Raw genomic sequence first — 14,060 nt, 5'->3', positions numbered from 1 at the left:
GAACCATGCGCCGGTCTCAAACCTTTTAGCATCTATTAGGTATTGTGGCTTACCAGGGCATGCCTTTAATGTTTTAGTGCTTCTCATAACGATTTCATTCTAGCTTATATGTTTGATTAAGTCGCTCTGGATAAGAGCGTCTGCTAAATGACTAAAATGTGATTACATTTATTTTATTTTTTAACTCTTACTAAATCTGTCCCCTCGTCTCTAGTACATCCACTTTGCTCTCTCTCGTTCTCCCTCTAAAGCCAACCTGTTCCTGCTGCTCTCATCCGTCCTGGGCTCCAAGAGGGCGGGGCCACACACCCAGTTTGTGCAGAGCTTCATGAAGGAGTGTGTGGAGTTCTTGGAACAGGGCAGCTGCGGGAGCATCTTGCAGTTCATGCCTTTCACCATGGTGAGTGGGAGAGAGGGGAGTTGACCGTGGGTGTGATGAACTGTGGTAGTCTAGGGGAAGGAGAGTAGTTATGTAGTGATAACAGTTGATTGTTAGTTCTAAGCAACTTTGGTAAGAAATGTGACCTCTGACATGGTATTTTTACTCAACACATTCTGGGGAGACATATTCCTGCAATGATGAGTTTTTTTTTGTTTGTTTTTTTGATAATGATAATTTTACCATTTCTACCTTCTATGTTTTTTTAAAATCTTAGTACATCTGGCCCCAAGTCTCTAGCTGACCTCGTTCTTACATCCACACTTTTATAATGATGCTTTTAATGTATGATTTAAATAAATAAAAAACTCTCATTCCTCTTGTTTCTTTGTTTGTACTTTTATTGAGTTGTATTATTTTAAAGTTTTTGTATTATTATTGTATTATTTCGGACGTTTACATACACCTCAGCCAAATACATTTAAACTCAGTTTTCACAATTCCTGCCATTTAATCCTAGTAACAATTCCTACTGACAGAGCTGGTGTAACTGAGTCAGGTTTGTAGGCCTCCTTGCTCGCACACACTTTTTCAGTTCTGCCCACACATTTTCTATAGGATTGAGGTCAGGGCTTTGTGATGGCCACTCCAATACCTTGACTGTGTTGTCCTTAGGCCATTTTGCCACAACTTTGGAAGTACGCTTGGGTCCATTTGGTCGATCCATTTGCGACAGAGCTTTCACTTCCTGACTGATGTCTTGAGATGTTGCTTCAATATATCCACATAATTTTCCATCCTCATGATGCCATCTATTTTGTGAAGTGCACCAGTCCCTCCTGCAGCAAAGCACCCCCACAACATGATGCTGCCACCCCCATGCTTCACGGTTGGGATGGTGTTCTTCGGCTTGCAAGCCTCCCCCTTTTTCCTCCAAACATAACGATGATCATTATGGCCAAACAGTTCCATTTTTGTTTCATCAGACCAGAGGACATTTCTACAAAAAGTACGATCTTTGTCCCCATGTGCAGTTGCAAACTGTAGTCTGGCTTTTTTATGGCGGTTTTGGAGCAGTGCCTTCTTCCTTGCTGAACGGCCTTTCAGGTTATGTCGATATAGGACTCGTTTTACCGTGGATATAGAATCTTTTGTACCTGTTTCCTCCAGCATCTTCACAAGGTCCTTTGCTGTTGTTCTCGGATTGATTTGCACTTTTCACACTTAAGTACGTTAATCTCTAGGAGACAGAACGCGTCTCCTTCCTGAGCGGTATGACGGCTGCGTGGTCCCATGGTGTTTATACTTGCGTGCTATTGTTTGTACAGATGAACGTGGTACCTTCAGGCATTTGGAAATTGCTCCCAAGGACAATTTTTTTTCTGATATCTTGGCTGATTTCTTTTGAATTTCCCATGATGTCAAGCAAAGAGGCACTGAGTTTGATGGTAGGCCTTGAAATACATCCACAGGCACACCTCCAATTGACTCAAATTATGTCAATTAGCCTTTCAGAAGCTTCTAAAGCCATGACATCATTTTCTGGAATTTTCCAAGCTGTTTAAAGGCACAGTCAACTTAGTGTATGTAAACTTCTGACTCACTGGAATTGTGATACAGTGAATTATAAGTGAAATAATTTGTAAACAATTGTTGGGAAAATTACTTGTGTCATGCACAAGTAGATGTCCTAACCGACTTGCCAAAACTGTAGTTTGTTAACAAGAAATTTGTGGAGTGGTTGAAAAACGAGTTTTAATGACTCCAACCTAAGTGTATGTGAACTTCCGACTTCAACTGTATATAATTAGATAGAATCTGGAGAATGCCACAGCTGGTAAGACGTGTGTGTCCTGTCTGTCTGTCTGTCTGTCTGTCTGCCCACCCCCAGGTCTCAGAGCTGGTGAAGCTTCCTGCACTGGCCAAACCAAAGGTGGTCCTGGGCATCACTGACCTGACTCTGCCCTTGGGGAGGAGCGTAGCAGCAAAGGCCAGCTTAGCCTTATAGACCCCTGATGGTTCCCAGGGCTCAGCTCACCCACCTCTGCCTTCTCCATGAATTCTATTTCCCCAGTCACTCAGGGGCGGAACCAGCTTCACACATAAATCAGCATTTTACTTAGTATCACATTGACACTAATGCATGACTAAGAGAAGATTTGACCAAGTGGAAGTTAGGATTCACCCTTCAAAGCTTGGGACTCCGCGTAGATGGTGTTTCATCACTTTGGCATAGAAATGCCAGTTTCACGATACTCCGAAGTTGGTTAACAACTGTTATGTAATCCTGATTGCTTCATCATTCATTTGAATGTAGGTTTTCTTTCATTTTGATTGTCTCTATGGTTTTTCATTTCAATAGTCTCTATGGTCAGTAATACAAAACTGTAAAATTAAATGTTTTCACAATCTTGGAATCAGTATTCATAAAAAGTGTACATATTGTCATCTTTATAATAACGCCTCATGAAATTAATACCTTCTAAATTAATTTCAGATATTTTATAGGTGTTTTTCAGTATGCTGATTTATTTTTCAGAATTCTAATATTTTCACTTAAATAGAAAGTATATACAGTACCAGTAAAAAGTTTGGACACCTACTCATTCAAGGGTTTTTCTTTATTTTTACTATTTTCTACATTGTGAATAATAGTGAAGACATCAAAACTATGAAATAACATATGGAATTATGTAGTAAGCAAAAAAGTGTTAAACCAATCAAAATATATTTTAGATTTTAGATTCTTCAAAGTAGCCACCCTTTGCCTTGATGACAGCTTTGCACACTCTTGGCATTCTCTCAACCAGCTTCACCTGGAATGCTTTTCCAACAGTCTTGAAGGAGTTCCCACATATGCGTATCACTTTTTGGCTGCTATACCTTCACTCTGCGGTCCAACTCATCCCAAACCATCTCAATTGGGTTGAGGTCAGGTGATTGTGGAGGCCAGGTCATCTGATGCAGCACTCCATCACTCCTTCTTGGTCAAATAGCCCTTACACAGCCTGGAGGTGTGTTGGGTCATTGTTCTTTTGAGAAAAAAAATGATAGTCCCACTAAACACAAACCAGATGGGATGTCTTATTGCTGCAGAATGCTGTGGTAGCCATGCTGGTTAGGTGTGCCTTGAATTCTAAATAAATCCCAGACAGTTTCACCAGTAAAACACCCCCACACCATCATACCTCCTCTTCCATGCTTCACGGTGGGAACCACTCATGCGGAGATCATCCGTTCACCTACTCTGCGTCTCACAAAGACATGGCGGTTGGAACCAAAAATCTCAAATATGGACTCATCAGACCAAAGAACAGATTTCCACCGGTCTAATGTCCATTGCTCGTGTTTCTTGGCCCAAGCAAGTCTCTTCTTCTTATTGGTGTCCTTTAGTAGTGGTTTCTTTGCAGCAATTTCACCATGAAGGCCTGATTCACGCAGTCTCCTCTGAACAGTTGATTTAGAGATGTCTGTTACTTGAACTCTGTGAAGCGTTTATTTGGACTGCAATCTGAAGTGCAGTTAACTCTAATAAACTTGTCCTCTGCAGCAGAGGCAACTCTGGGTCTTTTACTGAAGCGGGAGTAATAGGTTACCTACCTGTAACATTGTTTACAGTGACTTCCTCCCTTTGCTTGCTTTGTTTTTGTCGTTATCAAACATATGGCTACTGAATGTCACTATCCCATCACTAGGGCCCTGTGTTTTGTTTAATCACGTCACATGACCTGGATTTTAACCTTATAAAAAGGGGACAGTTTGATAAAGCTTTAAGTCAGATGGTCCAGCACCATCCTCAGATGTTGTGTCTTATTCTCATTTCTGGATAAGGAAAAAACCTAGGTCATATGACATGAATAACCAAAACACAGGGCCTTACCCATGACGGATGATCACATGGCATTGTTTTGAGACATAAAGGGCCGTATTCTTTAGGGCACATCATAGCAAAACGTTTTGCAACTGAAAATGAAAATAAGCTTTTGTTATTGGTAGTTAATCCCTGTTTCAGACCATTTTCTTCCGTTTGATGCCAAATGAACACGACCACAGTAACCATAATCCCACATGTTCAACCTCTTCACTGTCACATGGTGGTGTGAGGCTCTCTGAATGATATTCCCCGGGCTTTTGAAGGAACACCCCACTCTTGATTCTTAGTGAGCTCGTGCTTATCGGTCATCTAGCCTTGCATAACTTCCTAAATGAAATCTCTGGATGGGGGGGAGTAAGTGATGTCATTAGACGTAACAGTCTAAATGTTACTTTCGGGTTCACAGAAGATGCTTACTCACTGTCTAATAATCCTTCATTTCCTCTGTAGACGGTCAACCAAGCATCTAGACACAAGGCTTTTAAGGAACAACTGCTTTTACTAGACAACCCTTGTCCTACCATATTTGGTCATTGCAAACCTCATTTTTGTAATTATACTTAACAAAAATATAATGAAACATGCAACAAGTTACAGTTCATATAAGGAAATCAGTCAATTGAAATAAATTCATTAGGCCCTAATCTATGGATTTCACATGACTGGGAATACAGATATGCATCCGTTGGTCACAGATACCTTAAGAAATATGTATATTTTTTAAGGTGTAGATCAGAAAACCAGTCTGTATCTGGTGTGACCACCGTTTGCCTCATGCAGTGTGACACATCTCCTTTGCATAGAGTTTGAACAGGCTGTTGATTGTAGCCTGTGGAATGTTGTCCCACTCTTCTTCAATGGCTGTGCGAAGTTGCTGGATATTGGCAAGAACTGGAACACGCTGTCATATGTCGATCCAGAGCATCCCAAAATGCTCAATGTGTGACATGTCTGGTGAGTATGCAGGCCATGGAAGAACTGAGACAGCTTCCAGGAATTGTGTACAGATCCTTTCGACATGGGGCCGTGTATTATAATGCTGAAAGATGTGATGGCAGCAGATGAATGGCACAATGGGTCTCAGGATCTCATCACGATATCTCTGTTCATTCAAAGTGCCATCGCTAAAATGCAATTGTGTTCATTGTCCGTAACTTATGCCTGCCCATACCATAAACACACAGCCACCATTGGGTATTCTGTTCACAACGTTGACAACATCAAACCTCTTGCCCACACGACGCGCTGCACGTGGTCTGCGGTTGTGAGGCCGGTTGGATGTACTGCCACATTCTCTAAACCCTAACGGGGAGGTGGCTTATGGTCGAAAAATGTACATTCAATTCTCTGGCAAACAGACTCTGGTGGACATTCCTGCAGTCAGCATGCCAATTGCATGTTCTCTCAACTTGAGCCATCTGTAGCATTGTGTTGTGTGACAAAACTGCACATTTCCGAGTGGCCTTGTATTGTTCCCAGCACAAGGTACACCTATGTAATGATCATGCTGTTTAATCAGCTTCTTGGTATGCCACACCTCTCAGGTGGATGGATTATCTTGGTAAAGGAAAAACTATCACTAACAGGGATGTAAACAAAACAAAATTGAGAAAGAAGCTTTTTGTGCATATTGAACATTTTTGGGTTCTTTTATTTCAGCTCATGAAACATGGGACGAACACTTTACATGTTTATTTTTGTTCAGTCTATATTTGGTGAGCGCTAATGCATTGCATTTGACGAAATAAAATGTACCAATAACTCCAAAATGAAGTATAACATACAGATACTTGCAAGCAATTGTCTCTGTAAAAACAGTACATTTTCAAAGAACTTATGAAATACAAATGGTGGATTCATGTATAACCCCTAAAAAAAAAAAACTTCCTCAATGACACTCTGGGACAAAAGTTGATAACAGCTTATGAAGCTTACTACAAGGGTTGCTCACAAAACATACAGGTGAATAATTGAGTAGGCTTGCAGTGCATTTGGAAGGTATTCAGACCCCTTCTCTTTCTCCACATTTTGTTATGTTACAGCTTTATTCTAAAATGGATTACATTTATCTACAAACAATACCCCATAATGACAAAGCGAAAACAGGTTTTTAGAAATGTTTGCTAATTTATACAAAATAAAAAACAAAGCCTCCCGAGTGGCGCAGCGATCTAAGGTGCTTTAGGTGTCACTACAGACCCAGGTTTGATCCCAGGCTATGTCACAACTGGCCGTGACCGGGAGTCCCATAGGACGGTGCACAATTGGCAGTTCTGGCCGGGGGGGCTTTACTTGGCTTATCACACTCTAGTGACTCCTTGTGGCGGGCCGGGCTCCTGCAGGCTGACTTCGGTGGTCAAATGAGCGGTGTTTCCTCCGACACATTGGTGCGGCTGGTTTCCCGGGATAAGCGGGCAGCTGTTAAGGAGCGCGGATTGGCAGGTCATGATTCGGAGGACTTGTGACCCCCCCCAAAAATGTACATAAGTATTAAAACCCTTTGCTATGAGACTTGAAATTGAGCTCAGGTGAATCCTGAGGTGAATGTCTGCAGCATTGAAGGTCCCCAAGAACACAGTGGCCTCCATCGTTCTTAAATGGAATAAGTTTGGAACCACCAAGACTTCCTAGAGCTGGCCGCCTGGCCAAACCGAGCAATCGGGGGCGAAGGGCCTTGGTCAAGGAGGTGACCAAGAACCCGATGGTCACTCTGACAGAGCTCCAGAGTTTCCCTGTGGAGATAAGAGAACCTTCCAGAAGGACAACCATCTCTGCAGCACTCCACCAATCAGGCCTTTATGGTAGAGTGGCCAGGCGGAAGCCACTCCTCAGTAAAAGGCACATGACAGCCCATGTGTAGTTTGCCAAAAGGCACATAAAGGTCTCTGACTGAGAAACAAGATTCTCTGATCTAATGAAACCAAGATTGAACTCTTTGGCCTGAATGCCAAGCGTCCCGTCTGGAGGAAACCTGGCACTATCCCTACGGTGCAGCATGGTGGTGGCAGCATCATGCTGTGGGGATGTTTTTCAGCGGCAGGGACTGGGAGACTAGTCAGGATCACGGAAAAGATGAACAGAGCAAATTACTTAATAATTATTTTAAATTAATTATTTAAAAACCTGCTCCAGAGCACTCGGGAACTCAGACTGGGGAGAAGGTTCACCTTCCAACAGGACAACAACTCTAAGCACACAGCCAAGACAACACAGGAGTGGCTTCGGGACAAGTCTCTGAATGACCTTGAGTGGCCCAGCCAGAGCCCGGATTTGAACACGATCGAACATCTCTGGAGACCTGAAAATAGCTGTGCAGCGACGCTCCCCATCCAACCTGACAGAGCTTGAGAGGATCTGCAGAGAAGATTGGGAGTACAGGTGTGCCAAGCTTGTAGTGTCATACCCCAGAAGACTCTAGGCTGTAATCACTGCCAACAGTGATTCAACAACATACTGAGTAAAGGGTCTGAATACTTATGTAAATGTGATATTTCCGTATTATTATTATTTTTTTACTGACTTGCCTAGTTAAATAAATTTAAGAACAATTTCTAATTTACAATGATGGCCTAGGAACAGTGCCTTGTTTAGGGGCAAAATGACAGATTTTTACCTTTTATAGCTCTGGGATTCGATCTAGCAACCTTTCGGTTACTGGCCCAATGCTCTAACCACTAGGCTACCCGCCGCTCCAAAATATACATTTGCTAAAAATTCTAAAAACCTGTTTTTGCTCTGTCATTATGGAGTATTATATGTGTAGATTTGAGGGGGGGGAAACGATTTAATCCATTTTAGAATAAGGCTGTACTGTAACAAAATCTGGAAAAAGTCAAGGGGTCTGAATACTTTCCAAATGCACTGTAATTGCAACGTGTAAAAAAACATTTAAATTATATTTTAAGCATTTTATAAATACACATCTAATCATAAATAGACTAAATAATAAATAGATCATAAATAAATGTAAAAAAATAGATCACCATAAAAACATGGCAATTTCAAGTCAGTTTTGGATCAATCCCTCTCCCCATTTGCTTGGGCTATGTTCCTTAGACTGCGGACTATGTCCTGGCCAAAGCTTTGGAGCTGCACCAGAGTCAGATGTGTGGCTACCTGAACCTCATAGTCCCCAGTGAGATGAGAGGCCAGGCTTGTGGCTGTGGGCTGCACCGCCACCGGGCTCTCCGCCACTTGGACCACTTTCAGCATCTGGAGATACACAGAACTCTAATCAATCAGCATTTATGTATGAACAGTATTTGAATCCAATGGATTTTATAATACTGTGTATGCGTGCATGGTGTATAAGTAGTTTTACAGGGAGCCTCACCCTGTTGATCTGGATGCGGAGATCTCTGATATCAGTCAGTAGTGCAGTGATTTTCTCTGTGTTGGCCAGGCGTTGTACGACAGCTCTTAGCAGGTCCTGGTGCATCTGTAGTCCCTCTGACATACGTCTCAGACAGGTCTCCTGATGGAGAGACCTCAAATGTCAAAGCAATGCCTTGTTTCTAGGGCTGATATCATTTTCAGATGCCATATTTCTTATAGTTTCTAATCCGGGCCTGGAGTTGTTCCTGGGCAGGTCTGGCCGTCACTATAGTACTATAGGCTCCAGGTAGTAACATATTTCATCCTGAACCTGGTCTTCATATTCACGTGAATTAGGCATAGAGGCTGTAGTGCAGAGTCTGATGCTCACCAAAGTAAAGTTATCTGTCAAGGCTTTGAGTGTGGGAGCAGAGGGGATGCCAAGGTTGATCGCCAGGTATTGTAGTTTCCTGTTCTCACTGCTCGAGTTAAGAATCAGGGTCTGAGAGCCAAAAGACATGATTAGAAAACCAATGTTTAGAATTAGAACATTGTACGTCCATTAAATGCTTATCTAAACTGAGTGTAATTTCCAACTAAAATAACTGATTCCACCTATCAAAAATGTATACATGTTGTGCGTAATAGTAGGCCTATATAGGCTACAAGTGCCATTTTTTTGTGCACGCACAGATCACCATAGACATAAAAACATCGTCCAGAATGGTAATAGCTTATTCAAGGCTTGTGTATGCTATTAAATATAAATGTCATGTAATATGGAGAATGATAATACATCTGATTGTATTAGGCCTATACAGCTCACTCTCCCCACAGATACATGAACGGTACTGTCTGGTACAGCCTGCCACGGGCAGAAGTAACGTTAGTGGGCTTAGCCGAGGCCGATCCACTTACCTCAGAATGAATGCACGATGTGTGCGTCTCAGGAATAGCATTCAACACCTTTTCGATCAAACTCTGGCTGTTTTCTACGGACAGGTTGAATTCTGGATCGTCGACTAGTTGACCCGCTTCGCCAGAATACTCCAAGATCGGTGCGCTTTGACCGTAGCTGGCCATGTTGCAGAGAATGGCGAAAACTGTAGAGAACAACGTCGCCTCTGTTATAGCTTCCGAACCTCCAGTTTAACGCAATGTAGAAGTCGGGGGATGTGATGAAACTGTGGTCATTGGTTGATATGAATATGCAATATCTGTCCCCTTTGCCCTAGCAAATTACACACAACCCGGTGAGTATAACCTAGTTAAAAATAGCATCAGAGGAACAGGAACCCCTGTCAAAAATACCTGCACCTTTAAAAATAAATCCATAGCTATAACTTCAAACTATCTTTTACAGTGATAACTCAATGATAGCCTTGATTCCATCAGCTATTTGACTTGGTCTGAAGTATCCTTCTTTCTCTGAAATAACTTTTGTCTGAACTAAAAAGTTGAAACACCCTAATTTTACATTTTTGTCGTTTAATAGCTGTCCATCTAATAAATTGTCTACCAGAATATATTCCACATTTTACTTTACTTGTTGCATTCTTTCTCATATTCAGTTGTTGTGCAGTCAGTCAGTCTACCAGCAGTGAAGGAGGGACTTGTACTACTCACCTATCAGAATGTTCATTGCCTTTGGGTTGATGACACTTCAAGGAATTTGCTGATACAATTGACCGACCAGTGAACGCAAGTTGTTAGATACCATCATATCCTTTACCCACTATATTTATACTAGTTGATGGGAATTCCCTTTCTATCACAATACTAGTTGTACAGTATCGAGTTGAATCAGTCAACGTTTCTTTGTAGTATCCTTTGTAGTGAAAGTGTTGTTGGAAGTGTAAAAATAATGCAATTGAATGGGCTGAATTATAGACACATTTTAATTGAATACATACATAGTACATGTATAGTAATATGAACATGAAAAGGATCTTGAAACAACTTGACCATCTAAAACACATATTTTTAAAATGTGTTGGCATGGTGTTATAATTTGGCAGCAGTGTTAAGTGACAATGGAGCCTGGGTTGGCAAATTATGACAAATGACATTAATAATAACTTAATGTTCATATATTACATAGATTTTATGATTTTGGTTAGGAAAAGCTGTGTAGACCAGCAGATTTTCTGAGGAATATTGAAGTCATTAAATTCTGGAGGAAAAAATTACTATCTGGAATTCCTACATTCCAAAAACTGAGTCTGTCCTCGGGCAATGTTAGAGGAAAACATACGTAACTGGAAAGCCCAATGAAACAGAACTGTCCTGACATACACTGAGTGTACAAAACATTAAGAACACCTGCTCTTTCCATGACATAGACTGACCAGGTGAAAACGTTGATCCCTTATTGATGTCACTTTTTAAATGCACTTCAATCCGTGTAGATGAAGGGGAGGAGACAGGTTAAAGAAGGATTTTTAAGCCTTGAGACATGGATTGTGTATGTGTGCCATTCAGAGGGGGAATGGGCAAGACAACATATTTAAGTGCCTCTGAACAACGTATGGTAGTAGGTGCCAGGCGCACGGGTCTGTGTCAAGAACTGCAACGCTGCTGGGGTTTTTCACACTCAACACTTTTCTGTGTGTATCAAGAATGGTCTACCACCCAGAGGACATCCAGCTAACTTGACACAACTGTGGGAAGCATTGGAGTCAACATGGGCCAGCATCCCTGTGGAACACTTTCGACACCTTGTAGAGTCCATGCCCTAATGAATTGAGGCTGTTCTGATGGCAAAAGGGGTTATTAATGTTTGGTATACTCAGTGTATACTGGAGGGGGGACCCCCAAGAGTTCCACAGTAGTTTTTATCACAGGTCTGAAAATACTACATTTAGGTAATCCACTCTGGATTTGATAGTGTGGTCACTGTGGTCAAATCATAACCTAGTTTCACTTGTGTTCTCTTAGTCTCGATTGCCATCAGTGAAAATTCTTCTTAAATGGAAGTTAGGATTTGCCCAGATGTGAGCAAGTGGAGTGAGTGACGTAAAAGAAAAAGGGAATTGGGCTCTGTGGGGTTTCATACAAGACTGCCATCTTGTGGCCTCTCGTTACCCAAGCCTCAGTTTCTGATTTACTCAAGTGGCATTCATCACCATGAGCAAACAGATTCCTCTCAGCCTATAGGTGTGCTTCCTAGTCTTAATTTGCTTCTTCTAAGGGGAAAATCTCAAACTGACATCCAGCCACGGCTCTTCTCTTATATGTGACTAAATCATAATGCATGTGTTTTATCGACTGTTGTTTTGACTTGTGTATTCATTTCAACATTATTTGTACAAATTGACTAAAGGCTGTCTTATGGATTCCAATTCTATACTAGATTCCTTGCAGTGTTTCTCAACCATGTCTTTTATAGTTGTATAGTCCTCCTTGTAGCAGATCCGGTTTCTCTTCATGCTTTGACACTAAAACTAAGCCTGTGATCAGTCAATGTGGATTGTTACATCTGGCCATGCATGGAGAGCTCCACCAAACCGGACTCCTGAAATCCACACGGCCTTAATCTTCATTCAACCAAACCTAGACATGAAAGGAGGCCATTATTCACTGCCGTGCTCAATGTAAATGTTACTGACCGGGTATTGAACCCAAAGTTTCCACGCAACTCAAGACAGTGTTAAGTCACTGAGCTAAAGCCTAGGGCGTTAGTCCCACATACCGTAAAAAGTTTTTGCACAGTAAAAGGACTGGTTACACTTGGTATAGACCTACTGTCTGTACATGGGTAATCTGGTGGATACAACTCTACAGCGAGTGTGCAGCCGGGAGAGGTTGGCATTTCTCCCCTGTCTGAGTGTATGCAGGGTGAAGCAGCTTGATGTACAAGATGGCCCCCAGGACATAGGGTCTGTGTATAGAAACATTGGTCTCCCAGCAGGGTTATGCCATGTTCCCTGATAGCGACACAAATCATGTGAATAAGTGGTCCAAACAGTATGTAGTCAGAAAGTCAAATGTTGGGATTCGTATTTATTTTACTTGGTAATTTTCAATTCTGACAGCTACATACATTTTTATTTATCTCTGTGACATGTCCTGCGAGAATTAGGGTGTGCTGTACTGAAGTCTTACTGTAAAGCCTGAGTAGATCGACGAGTCACTACTCTGTGCTGGAAATTACAACAGCGTACACACCAGTTGGAGTGATGTAGATGTCATTGCGCATGTTTTACATCTGACACTGATGTTGGTTAAGTAGGAGTCATGGAGGAGTTGAGCAAGAAGGAATGGTTACAGTGGAAACGGAGCAAGTGTGTGTTGAGCAAGACAATGACATCAACTTCAAGAAATGTGAGACAAAACTGCATGCCAAGGCACTAACCATGGGCCGAGCTATTTTGAAAGAAACTCATCCTTTTCTCAGCAGACCCAGAATAGGTTTGTTCTAAAGGAAATGGTTCATCCCTACCCTCCTTCCCTCTCTCCATTGAAATTGTTAAACAGACATGTTCTAGATTGTTTGTGTACCTAGTGACTACTGTGTACTGTATGTACAGTACATTGAGTAATTTCATCTGAGTAAGCTAATGTGCATACACTTGCCAGAGTCTTGTTCAAACTTACCAAAATAAATTGGCCTCTCATTGCAAAATCGACCCTGAGACCTATACGACTGGTGTGGTTGACATTATTGGAGATTGTCTTAGATGACCATCACAGGAGGTTGGTGGTGCCTTAATGGGGGAGGACGGGCTCATTTTTATTTATTTTATTTTTTATTTCACCTTTATTTAATCAGGTAGGCCAGTTGAGAACAAGTTCTCACTTACAACTGCTACCTGGCCAAGATAAAGCAAAGCGACACAAACAACAACACAGAGTTACACATGGAATAAACAAACGTACAGTCAATAACACAATAGAAAAAAGTCTATATACAGTGTGTGCAAATGGCGTGAGGAGGTAAGGCAATAAATAGGCCATAGTAGCGAAGTAATTACAATTTAGCAAATTAACACTGGAGTGATAGATGTGCAGATGATGATATGCAAGTAGAAAGACTGGTGTGCAAAAGAGCAAAAAAGTAAATAAAAACAAAATGGGGATGAGGTAGGTAGATTGGATGGGCTATTTACAGATGGTCTGTGTACAGCTGCAGCAATCGGTAAGCTGCTCAGATAGCTGATGTTTAAAGTTAGTGAGGGAGATATGTCTCCAACTTCAGCAATTTTTGCAATTCGTTCCAGTCATTGGCAGCAGAGAACTGGAAGGAAAGGCGGCCAAAGGAGGTGTTGGCTTTGGGGATGAAACGGATGGTACTGTGATAGACTGCATCCAGTTTGCTGAGTAGAGTGTTGGAGGCTATTTTGTAAATGACATCGCCGAAGTCAAGGATCGGTAAGATAGTCCGTTTTACGAGGGTATGTTTGGCGGCGTGAGTGAACTAGGCTTTGTTGAGAAACAGGAAGCCGATTCTAGATTTAATTTTGGATTGGAGATGCTTAATTTGAGTCTGGAAGG

At 41.7% G+C, this 14,060-nt stretch overlaps 1 protein-coding gene and 1 pseudogene across 1 annotated transcript; one reads left to right on the top strand and one right to left on the bottom strand.

Moving 5' to 3' along the window:
* LOC139569789 (mediator of RNA polymerase II transcription subunit 24-like) overlaps window positions 1-2,985 on the top strand; it is a 32,414-nt pseudogene extending 29,429 nt beyond the window's left edge.
* A 2,898-nt stretch (window positions 2,986-5,883) lies between these two features.
* csf3a (colony stimulating factor 3 (granulocyte) a) lies at window positions 5,884-10,284 on the bottom strand. The gene is made up of 5 exons (XM_071392123.1): window positions 10,194-10,284; window positions 9,486-9,670; window positions 8,959-9,069; window positions 8,587-8,727; window positions 5,884-8,465 (listed from the first exon to the last, which is right to left on the bottom strand). Exons 1-5 carry the CDS (start codon window positions 10,207-10,209, stop codon window positions 8,271-8,273), a joined length of 648 nt encoding a protein of 215 aa, XP_071248224.1. The 5' UTR covers window positions 10,210-10,284; the 3' UTR covers window positions 5,884-8,270.
* Window positions 10,285-14,060: the final 3,776 nt, after the last annotated feature.

Source organism: Salvelinus alpinus, chromosome 3 (assembly GCF_045679555.1).
Source record: "Salvelinus alpinus chromosome 3, SLU_Salpinus.1, whole genome shotgun sequence".
NCBI lineage: Eukaryota > Metazoa > Chordata > Actinopteri > Salmoniformes > Salmonidae > Salvelinus > Salvelinus alpinus.
Note: the sequence above shows the minus strand (reverse complement) of the source record. Positions and strands in the feature narration are given on the sequence as shown.